Genomic DNA, 11,737 nt, shown 5'->3' on the forward strand with positions numbered 1-11,737 from the left:
TTTGAGAATATTTTGAAAAATATTGTTAATAATAATGCCCTTACAACGCAGCATACAAAGTGACATACATAAAATTGCATTGCATTGACCATTGCATACTTTGGCAGAAAAGAGCATGTTTGCACATGACCAATGAAATTACTTAGAAATGGAATTTGTCCAATATCTTTTTTGAGAAGCTTTAATTGTTGCATACAAGTCAAGGGGGCGGCCCATGTCTCACACTCCATCAGTTAGAGCTCTCCACCTCCCCATCCTCAGTCTCTCCCCCTCTAGCAACAGAAAACCTGAACTAGACAAATATTTATCATATCTTCCGATATTAAAAAATATTATGTTGCTGAAATCATATGTTGATCAAATATTATGTGAAGAAAAATACAGTAAAATGATTGTGTGCCAGCAACATTATATTTGACTATATTTGACTGTTTTTTTTTTAATAGAAAAAAGGTGGTAAAAGTTCTCATATAAGTTCCTCAGGACAGGAAACTTTAACAACAACCAGCAGGAGTTCACCAGCTTGTCAGTGCAGTCATCTCTTATTCAATTTTCTGAGGAGGAACAACTTCCAACAGCAGCTGCAGATGCATGTTGATAGGTCCTACACAGGCGGGAAAGGTCGTATTAGTCAGTACATTACAAAACTTTATTATCCCCAGTTTTGAGAAAGTAATTCTACTTTTCATTCAGTATCAATAAAAAGGGTTCAACAAAAATATTTAAACAATAAATAATTTCCGGTCATGAATTAAGAATTGAGAGTAAACTTACTCATGAGGCTGTTCACCCACTTGACCTTTCGGTAGATGAGAAAGTAGTAGAAGATAAGTCCACTAAAGATGAAGAGAGTGCAGTAGAGGTACTCCAAGGCTGGCTCATGCAATATGGGAGCCAAAACCAAGTAGCAGGACACCAGAACCATTAGGGCTGGTATGATGATTGGAACCTAGTAACAACACACAAAGTCCACAGGTCAGTATTTGTCTGTTTTTATTCTGTGATCATAATGGAAACTGGATTCCTTAAATGTAATAACATCATTACAGCTATATTACCAAGAAAACACAAGCATGGTCTGTAGCAAAGTATGTACTTTCCATATGTGCAATAAACAAATGAAAGAGTGTTACAGCCGTAGCTCATGTCTATTCATAGTGTGTATCCTTCTGCGCCCCTGCCTCTGAGCTGCTGGCACTGCACTGCTCCCAGATGCTCCACCCTCCTTCGTCAGTGCCAGGTGCGTTGTCTCTGGGACTCCTGGCCACGCCCCTTCGTCATGCCCATCTCCTGATTGGTGTGTTGTCTTCCTGCCAGGCCCAGGCCCCGCCTCATCACCTGGCATGGACTTTAAAACAGTCCGTAGAACTTTGACTGTGATCTTGAGAATTGAATTAGTGTGTACCCTCTATTTAGAGCTGGTAGTGGTTTTGTTTTTCATTTGTCATTTTAGTTAGAGAAGTTTGATAATTTTGTATCTCATAGAGTCCTTTGTCCTAAATAAATATTTTATGTTCCCACTTTTAAATCTGGGTTGATTTATGTTATTTCCCCAGTCCTCTAGCTGGGTCGTAAGAGAATGTCCCTCTGCATAAAATGGATGTCTAAACTGTGATAAAGGTTTTCTTCAATACTAAATACTTCTAATTTTACAAGCCTTACCTTGAATGGTCTGTGGACCTCTTTCTTGGTGAAGCGCATAACTATGAGGCCCAGTGATGTAAGACCACTAAACATCCACTGGGCAAAATTGATGTAATTTATAAGTGAATAGATGTCTGCTGGTATAATGAGGCACATAGCCAGAAAGCCCTAGAACAGACAGACAATTAAAGATTAGGTTCACTCGTGACAAAACATCACAGTGGGTACATCATTTCTCTGAACTTGCATCTAATGTTGAAATATTAATAATTTTTTAGGAGTTTTGCATTTTTTTTGTGATCTCAGCACACAGCAAACAATGTTAAAAAAAAAAATTAAAATTGAAATGTTAGAAACTTGCTAAACTCACATTGAACATAAGAGCAGGAGATGGAGTGTAGTTTCTTAGGCTAATATAGGATAAGATTTGCAGCATGTGACCCTCTCGAGCAGACACATAGGCCAATCTGTGAAAAATTAAATATACAAATACATTTTTTGTTGCCGAACACTCTTCTTCTGCTGCATTTGGTCTACTTCTACCTGTGTTTTCTTTCTACCCATACAATACATGATCATTATCACCTTCAATCTTCACAGAGAATTTTTCCTCCTTTCTCAGACACACAAAATAGGCATATTTGCATCTTGAACAGACTGATAAAAATGTACTGTTCACCCTCAATGTTGATTACAAACAATTTTACCTGCCACTAGCAAAGGAGCCCCCATTGGCAGCACCAAATGTGGAGAAGACAACAAATAACGGAACAATCCAGGACAGAGGGTAAAGGACTCTGTCTCCAAAAGTCTGAGGAGACACAAACAAATCCAAACAAAAGACAATGGAGAAAAAGAATGCTAGAGTGTTACTGATATTTAGTCTAACTTTAGAATAAACAGAAAATGTACAAATACTGCATACTATTTAATACTGACTGGCTCCTGTTTTGCCTTTGTCATAACTTGAAGTTGACCTTCATTTTTTAAACAACTCTGACAGGTCATTACCGACACATTACAAAATTCCCTGTGTTCTCTGTGTCTTCTTACCACAGCTACAGCCGGAGAACTCAGCACTTCAGTCACGGTCATAACAGTGAAGTAAGAAACGTTTACCATCACATAGCAAATAGATACCAGGGGGATTGCAATGAGGATGGCCAATGGCAAGTTCCTGAGGATAAATAACGGGAAAACGAGATGTTCAATATGCAAGAATGTATACAGAAGAAATTTAAGGTAAATTTTGCTCTTTTATAAATCTCAACGAAATCATTCTGAGAAGTGGCAATACACGTATGCTGTTCTCATGTTTTATAAGGACCAATTAAAAATGACACATGGGTCTTGCTGTCTTACCTGTATGGATTTTTGAGCTCTTCTATAATACAATTCAGTTGATCCCTGAGAAAATACGACAGTAGAAGAAGAAAATACATTTGTCTGACCATAAACCCTCAAAAACAATCTTTAATCAATATTTGCACTGTTAAGACCTTAATTCTAATGAACACTCTAATCAAAGCATGCAAAAACTAACCTAGGCAAACATCACATTTTTTCAGCATTGCCATTGAAGGGATCCTTTCAGCTTCAGTGGCTGTCATGTTAAATACATGCTGTTTGGTTATTGTATGTGACGTTTATGTGTCTTTTCCTCTGATTGTCCTGATCATTACAATGACACTGCAGTGAACTGCCATGATGCAATCACATCAAAAAGTTTTTTTTCAGTGTGGAGTTTACAATTGCACTCATGAAATAACAGTCTGTTGTGCAGCTGTAAACTTAACATTGAAGAAAGACAAACCAGTGCCTTACAAGAACACCTTTTCCACAATGTCATACTGATAAAAATAAATCTCAGATAAACCTGTATAGAGCCCATCTTTCTCAAGGTATGGAGAATGTATACTATGTTCAATGTGAAATAGGAACTCCTGAGTAGAATCTGGTAAACCCTGACTGAAATTAACCTTTAACATTTAAAGGGTCCTGTTATAAAAAACACAAAGTTTGCATGCGGAGTTTGCATGTTCTCCCCATGTCTGCGTGGGTTCTCTCTGGGTTCTCCGGCTTCCTCCCACCTCCAGAAACATGCGCTTCAGGTTGATTGGCCGTTCCAAATTGCTCGTAGGAGTGAGTATGTTTGCATGTGGTTGTATGTCTGTGTAGCTCTGCAGTGCACTGGCGTTGCGCCTGGAGTGTCCCCCGCCTCATGCCCTAAGCAAGTGGGTCACAGGGATGTGTTTACCCCACTTCTTTTAGAACTTTGTGAGATGATGTCCTTGCAAAGAAATTTGGAGAAGTCACTCCTCCACCTCCTCTGCCATTGCAATGCTAACAGGAGGACTCTGGCTCACTGAAGTGAGTCAGCATGCAGTCCTCTCTGTCTACAATCTAATTTTTACTGCAGCTCATCAAATGTTAACTGAAATTTTACAACATGTAGACTGTTTTTGCACATCTAAATATGCATCTGTCAGTCATGCATCAGCAGAAAATTGGCTTCATGACATACATCCATTAATTTTTTCTCTGACACGACGACTGTAATTGTCTTGTGTACAGCCGCTTCCACACCTTGCAGGTCAAGGGTTACATGTCCTTGAACTTCAGTGACTTACTGTAACTTTTTAACAAAAGCGAGCCCCTCAAAGGATGAACAGTGCTACTGTCACTAAACTGTCACCATTATAGCTACTAGTTCTTTAGCCGTTGAAGAGGATGTACAGTGTTTTATGCACCTAATATTCATCTCGTGTTACATCTAGTCGTGCATTAGGATAAGCTTGGATAAGTGTGAATTGTTCCTCTCAAATTACAATTTTGTACAAAAACACAAATTGTTCTATGCAGTTTGATAATCAATTATAACTGACTTTAATGACAGTGAGTCACAGTTGACAGTGAAAAGATTCCACTCTGATGTCCTTTAACTTCTATAAACTTAACTGTCTAACAAAGGCAAGCCTCTCAATGTATGGACAGTGCTGCTTGTCACTAAAATAACTGTCACTGCTACAGCTAGTTAACCCTTTTTGCTACTGAAGAGGATTTTTTCATGTAGGGGGACTTAGTCCCACTTACTGGGATCCTCTGTGGTGCCATGCTTCTGAAATCAAGCATCACATCATCCAGTAAAAAGACATGAGTAGATAAAGGGTCGGGTAAGATCAGTGTTCATGTTGTTATACCAGTAGAGTATCATTTTGTTGGTTACCAAAGTGTGTGTCACTGCTATTCTTCAGAGAGGAGCATGGTCAATTTCAAGGTGTGTTTACAAGCTGGATGATTTAGGTTTTGAACATTGGTTTGTTCACAGATTGTCTGTTTTGTGCAAAGACAATAGTGACCATTTCAGAAGTATGACAAAAAGTCACCCTTATACATGTTGCCTACTGTATTCTTAAAAGCTAACTGAACTGAAGAATAACTTACCATCCTGCATAAGCCCACAGCCCACTGTAACATGCCAGTCCGATGGCTCCAGCAGACAATGATGGGCTGTCGAAAGCATTGGAAAAATTTTCCGTTTTCCCTAGAATAAAATAATGTGTATCAGAGGACGAAAACGTGAAGCAGGGTTGTAAATTGAATACTGATAGTGTCTATAGGCCCACCTTGTGCTAACATAACAATGCCACCTCCCACTATCACAGCAATGATAAAAAGCTTGGCTGCAGTGAAGAAGTTCTGAACATAACTTGCAAGTTTGACACTGAAACAGTTGACTCCTGTGATCACAACTGAGGAGACAATGAAAAGAAAGTCATGAATATCATATACAATGAAGGCATATCAGTATAATGATAATAAGCAGATGTTCTACTTTTCTGAGATGGAAGTAGAGAAAAACTCCAAAAAACATTGGTATGTCCTTAAAAGACATCTCCCTGCAAAGAGAACACAAGGGCAGCAAAAATTTTGTGAATATTTTTGTGAGGGGGGGACTTTTTAGTAGTTTTTGATTTTGATTAGTAAGCCAACCAAAATTTTGCCTGCAACACAAATGAAAGACAACACATGAAGTTCACGTGATTCCTTCTGGCAGATGCGCTGTAATTGGTTGGGCGGTAGTGGGTGGAGTTAAAACATGCCACTGTGAGGTTTTCAAATGAGCTTATTCAAATATATAGGGGGGGAGATAATGATATTAAGAGAAATGTGTTCTACTTCTTTTGAGATGAAAGTAGAGTAACTTCAACACCAAAAACATCTGGATAACTGTAATGTTTTCCCTGCAAAGACAGTACAAGAGCTGCAAGATAGTATCTACTATCTTACTTACCTATAGCTGCTGCTGCCAGACACTTGGTGACAACAACAGGAGGAGTGCAGCCAGGGTAGAAAGGAGTGGAAGCATATTTTGCAAAGCTCAACGTGATAATGGCTAAGCCTGAGGGTTTCTGGACTATTGTATTTGTCCAGGTGTAAAGGAACGCTACAATGGAACCATAGGCCTCCAGTAAATATGAATATTCGCCTCCAGATTTAGTGATCATGGTGCCAAGCTCAACAAGGCAGAGAGCATCTGTGGAGCAATGCATACACAGAGAAACAGAGAGAAAACAGAAATTGAAACAAGTTTAAAAAATATTGTATCTGGTAATAAAGTTTACCAGAAGTCTTATAGAAATTACGTGATCATTCAACAATAAATACACCAGAAAGTAATAAAACAAAAACAATATATTATCTCAGATATGAGAAATGTAAATGAGTCAAGTATTAAATATCAGATGGGGTGTTCAGTTGGATTTTAATGTCTTGTGGAGATAAATGTGTGGCAAGAGGAAATAATCATCAAGTTTTATTAAGATGTTAACAGTCCTGATTTCACAATCGCAGCTTTGTGAGTTTCTACTCCACCCCCCACGGAATCGCCGGCCATCAACCCAGAGATCACAGGTGACAGCACAAAGATGAAACAGTCGCCAGCCGCCAACCCAACGCCACAGAGTAACACACAGAACACGGATAACAGCACAAAGGATGGACAGAGTGATTTGTTGAAGGCTGATGGGGCCAGAGAGGCAGAAGCCAAGATGATTAAACAGTTGCCGGCCGCCAACCCATAGCCACAGAATAACACGGTGGCAGACAGCCACCAGGATGGTTAAACAGTCAGACTGACACACAGGACATGGATAACTGCACAAAAGATAGACAGAGTGATTTGGTGGAGGCTGAACCGGCCAGAGAGAAAGCCGCCATGATATGTTAAAAAAATAAAAAATGTCCCTCTCACCCTTGTGGGGTGGTATCTGTCATCCTCAAGCTCGGGTCCTCTACCAGAGGCCTGGGAGTCTGAGGGTTCTGTCAGTATCTTAGCTGTTCCAAAGACTGGGCTCTTCTGGACTGAGGCTTCAGATATTGTTCCAGGAATCTGCTGGAGCCACTCTTCCAGTTTGGGGGTCACTGCCCCAAGTGCTCCTACTACCACGGGGACGTTAACCTTGATCTTCCACACATGTTCCAGCTGTTCTTTCAACCCTTGATACTTCTCAATCTTTTTTGGAATCACCACATCTATCACCACTGCTCTCTTCTGCTCTTTGTCCACCACCACTATGTCCGGTTTGGACATAGTGGTGGTGGACACTATGTCCAAAACGGCAGCTGTTTGTCAGTCTGGAAGCTGAAGTCCCACAGAATTTTACCCTTGATCTTAGCCACACACACACACACACACACACACACACACACATACACTAGGATATAATATAACATGGGCTAACACTGGGGTCAGTGTTCTACTTTTAGGTTTTTATCTAATCGGAATTCAGCTAGCCTGTGTTGCCAGGTTGAATGAAATGTGACCAGGCCCTTCATGCAGGACTCACTGCACTGTGAGAAAATGGGTCCATACACACACACACACACACACACACACACACACACACACACACAACACTGATGCTAGTGGACCTGAGAACTGACCACAGCAGTCATGAGGAGGCTGCTAGGAAGTCATCCACAGCCATATATCTCCAGAGAGTAAGGCAAGTCCTGAGAAGTCAGCTGAATGGTAAGAACAAGATCCGAGCCATCAACATGTATGCACTGCCTGTCATCAGATACCCCGCTGGGATCATAAGCTGGCCAAAGGAGGAGATAGAAGCCACAGATATCAAGACTAGAAAGCTCCTCACCATGCATGGAGGGTTTCACCCCAAGTCCAGCACCCTGAGGCTGTACATTAAGCGGAAAGAGGGAGGCCGAGGACTAGTGAGCATCAGGGCCACTGTCCAGGATGAGACATCAACAATCCAAGAGTACATCAGGAAGATGGCCCCAAAAGATGAACTGCTTAGTGAATGTCTCAGGCAGCAGAAACCTGAGGAGGAGGGGACCACCCTACAAGGGTGAGAGGGATATATATACAGCATATATATATATATATATATATATATATATATATATATATATATATATTGTGTGTGTGTGTGTGTGTGTGTGTTGAAATAATACGCACGCACCATTGCAAGGCATATCTGTGTCATCCTCAATGCATGTTGTTTAGATGCCATTCTTACCCAGCATCGCTAAAATGCCACAGGCAGTCCAGATGAGGAGACAGGGTCCAACTGCCCCAGTGTACAGCAGAACGGATGAGGGGGAAATGAAGATGCCGGACCCAATCATTGTCCCCACAATCAGGCAGACTCCACTAAACAAACCAACCTGGAAACACAGAAGACAAGAGTTGAGTAGTCAGATATAACTGAAAAGAAACTTCCTTTGGATGTGTTATGCTGTTATGTATATAGGCTTTTAAGCATCCTGGGATTTAGGTTGTGATATGGTACAAAACACTTTGTTCGCATCATTCTGACTTACTGGCATGAAACGGAGCACAACAAGCTTCCCAACTGGAAGTGTCAACATTGCTCATGCTAGACAAAAAAGCCTCATGAAGCCAAAACAGTAATCCCTTGCTTGTTCGCACGTCAAGATGCACGGCTTCACTATGTTGTGGATTTTTACTAGGTAGTCACGTGATACCATATGCACATGCTCTTCGCTGACTTCATCCTGAAGTGCGCTGTGTTCCAAAACTCATGGAACACAGCGCACTTCAGTGAAACACAGAAGTGCTTTAAACCGTCTATAAGAGTGTGGAAAAAATTAATACGGATATAAGGTGGTTTAATATCAGTATGGGGAGGGTTCATAAATGTTCAATGCCCTCCTGACTTCATCCTGACTAATCTTTGCTACTTCCTGGTCCACAGCAGTCACCTCTTCTAGTCTTTGTTCGCTCTCATTTTCCACGTTCATCAACTCTTCAAAGTACTCTTTCCATCTTCCCATCACACTACTGGCACCTGTCAATAGACTTCCATCCCTATCCTTAATCACCCTAACCTGCTGCACGTCCTTCCCATCTCTATCTCTCTGTCTTGCCAACCGGTATAGATCAGTCTCTCCCTCCTTACTGTCCAACCTAGCATACAAGTCATCATAACCCCCCTGTTAGGCCTTATCTACCTCTACCTTCACCTTACGCTGCATCTCCCTGTACTCCCGTCTACTCTCCTCAGTCCTCTCAGTGTCCCACTTCTTCTTAGCTAACCTCTTTCTCTGTATACACTCCTGTACCTCCTCATTCCACCACCAAGTCTCCTTATCTACTTTCCTTCCAGATGACACACCAAGTACTCTCCTACCTGTCTCCCTGATCACATTAGCTGTAGTTGTCCAGTCATCTGAAGCACCTCCTGACCACCCAGAGCCTGTCTTAACCCGTTCCTAAAACTCATGCACTCTCTTTTCATTCACTTACTTTGCAGTCACTGATCTCCTTCAGGTTACACCATCTACACAAGATGTAGTCTACCTGTGTGCTCCTAACTCCACTCTTATAGGTCACCATATGTTCCTGCCTCTTCTGGGAGAAAGTATTCACTACAGCCATTTCCATCCTTGTTGCAAAGTCAATCACCATCTGTCCTTCTGCGTTCCTCTCCTGGATACCAAACCTGCCCATCACCTCCTCATCACCTGTTTCCTGCACCAACATGTCCATTGAAGTCTGCACCAATGACAACTCTCTCACTTCTAGGTATGCTCTGCATCACTTCATCAAAGTCCAACCAGAATTTCTCCTTCTCACATCCTACCTGTGGAGCATACCCACTAACAACATTGAACATCACACCTTCTATTTCTAGCTTCAGACTCATCACTCTATCTGACACTCTTTTTAAACTTCTAACCTTGCTACCTTTCCACCTGGTCTCCTGGACACACAGTATGTCTACCTTCCTTCTCTGCATCATGTCAACCAACTCTCTACCTTTTCCTGTCATAGTTCCAACATTCTTACTCTCAATTCTATACTCTTGGCGTTCCTCTTCTCTCTCTTCCTACCAACACACTTTCCTCCTCTCCTTCTTCGACCAACAGTAATCCAATTTCCACCGGCACCCTGTAGGTGAACAGCACCGATGGGGGTTGTTGTAAACCCGGGTCTCAACCGATCCAGTATGGAAGTCATAGGTTTGATTTGCATGTTTGATTTAGCAAAAGTTTTAAGTTGGAGGTCCTTCTTGATACAACCCTCTGTATTTATCCGGGCTTGGGACCGACACAATAAGACACTAGTTTGTGCCCTCTTGCGGTTATATTTTCATAAATGTTTAAATTACCGTAAATAACAAAATAAGTGGTTCGTCGCTGTACTGCAAAATTTCGGTTTTCACCAGTGGTCCTGGAACACATTAACCACGAGTAACGAGGGATTACTGTAGATTATAAAATTACTGTCAGTTTCTTTTTATTATTCTATGTAAATTATACATAATTTCATGTCATCAACCACTTTCTTATTTTATAAGTAAACTGATAGTTGACTGATAGTTGAGTGACTAGATGGGCTTTGATATGTAACAACTAATGGATGGATAGTAATTATCTTCACAGACAATTTTTTGGTCCCTGTAGGGTCAAGCACACAATTAAACTGCCGTTTATGTTTGGTACATATATCCACTGTTGCCACACGATGTTTCTTAAGGAATGTGCACACTGACCTTCTACATGAGAAAAGAAACATCAGCTACAAACTTTGCGGCATTAAACTCATTGTCTCATTTATCAATTACCCCTTCTATGTTGAGCACCGAAGGTTGGTATTATTGTTATTCTCACGTGTTTTAATGAGAAATCTAACAAAAATAGAACTCACAAGTAACACAGACCGGAAAAAGGTTTTATTTTTATTACATCAGAATTAACCATACACTTTATTTTCATTCTTTAGTAGTGTGGATGTTAGTTTAGTAATGTTAATGATTATTTTTTAGGCAATATATTCTTATAATCCTGATTTATCCACAGAAATCTTTTTAGTCACCAAAAATTTAATTTAGGTATTTGCACCTTAAAAAGACCTAAATGTTCTCAGAAAAACTCACATCCTTTTGAAGTACAGTTGCCTTGATATTCTGCTTGGCCTTGACATCCTGTTTCCTGTTAGTCTGGCAGTCCATCCTCTTGATGAGGTCTTCATCCATTTCCATCTGCTGGTACACCAACACATTTTTAAAAATGTTACATGAATGGTCACAAACATCCAAATTACAAAAAACCCTTCAAGCAGTGCAATTTATGCTGACGTCAGAAAGTTCCAAGTGAAATCACATTTACATTCTTGATCCTGTTATTTTACTGATGGTATTTCAGCTAAATGATCCAGAGTGATGACATAGATTTTAAGTCACTATCTACTGTGTTTCTTTAAGCTTTCACTTGGAGCCACAAATCTCAGCCTCCAGCAACAGCCTCTACGTTAAGTGAGGCTGTTGAATGGGTCAGCTAAAGAGAAGATTTATTCTTGAGAAACAAACTCATCTAGGCTGCTGAGATGCAGCTGAACTTCTTTATTTTCACTTTTTCTGTAAAAGGACCACTATAAAATATATACAACTTGATGTATAGTGCAGCCATACAAATTTCAAGAAAAAATGTTTCAGGACAATCTTGTTACTAAATGATGCAAATAAATGGTTTGTTCCAAGTACACATTCCACTCATGTTAACATTCAATGTATCAAATTACTTCACTTGTAGATTCAACCTGCAT

The 11,737-nt window shown here is 40.4% G+C and overlaps 1 protein-coding gene across 1 annotated transcript; it reads right to left on the reverse strand.

The window, feature by feature from the left end:
• Window positions 1-503: 503 nt before the first annotated feature.
• Window positions 504-11,160, reverse strand: LOC137597945 (b(0,+)-type amino acid transporter 1-like). The gene is made up of 12 exons (XM_068318377.1): window positions 11,070-11,160; window positions 8,187-8,334; window positions 5,939-6,181; window positions 5,271-5,396; window positions 5,089-5,188; window positions 3,007-3,051; window positions 2,698-2,821; window positions 2,352-2,455; window positions 2,015-2,111; window positions 1,663-1,812; window positions 775-949; window positions 504-604 (listed from the first exon to the last, which is right to left on the reverse strand). Exons 1-12 carry the CDS (start codon window positions 11,142-11,144, stop codon window positions 543-545), a joined length of 1,449 nt encoding a protein of 482 aa, XP_068174478.1. The 5' UTR covers window positions 11,145-11,160; the 3' UTR covers window positions 504-542.
• Between the last annotated feature and the right edge of the window lie 577 nt (window positions 11,161-11,737).

Source organism: Antennarius striatus, chromosome 1 (assembly GCF_040054535.1).
Source record: "Antennarius striatus isolate MH-2024 chromosome 1, ASM4005453v1, whole genome shotgun sequence".
In the NCBI taxonomy this organism is placed as follows: domain Eukaryota; kingdom Metazoa; phylum Chordata; class Actinopteri; order Lophiiformes; family Antennariidae; genus Antennarius; species Antennarius striatus.

Excerpts from the sequence above, each read along its gene's own strand:
- LOC137597945 (XM_068318377.1), bottom strand. The coding sequence starts at position 11,144 with ATGGACTGCCAGACTAACAGGAAACAGGATGTCAAGGCCAAGCAGAAT. Across the intron at positions 6,182-8,186 it reads TGGCATTTTAGCGATGCTGG|ATGCTCTCTGCCTTGTTGAG; the intron begins GTAAGAATGGCA and ends ATTGCTCCACAG. Across the intron at positions 2,456-2,697 it reads GTTCTCCGGCTGTAGCTGTG|ACTTTTGGAGACAGAGTCCT; the intron begins GTAAGAAGACAC and ends GTGTCTCCTCAG.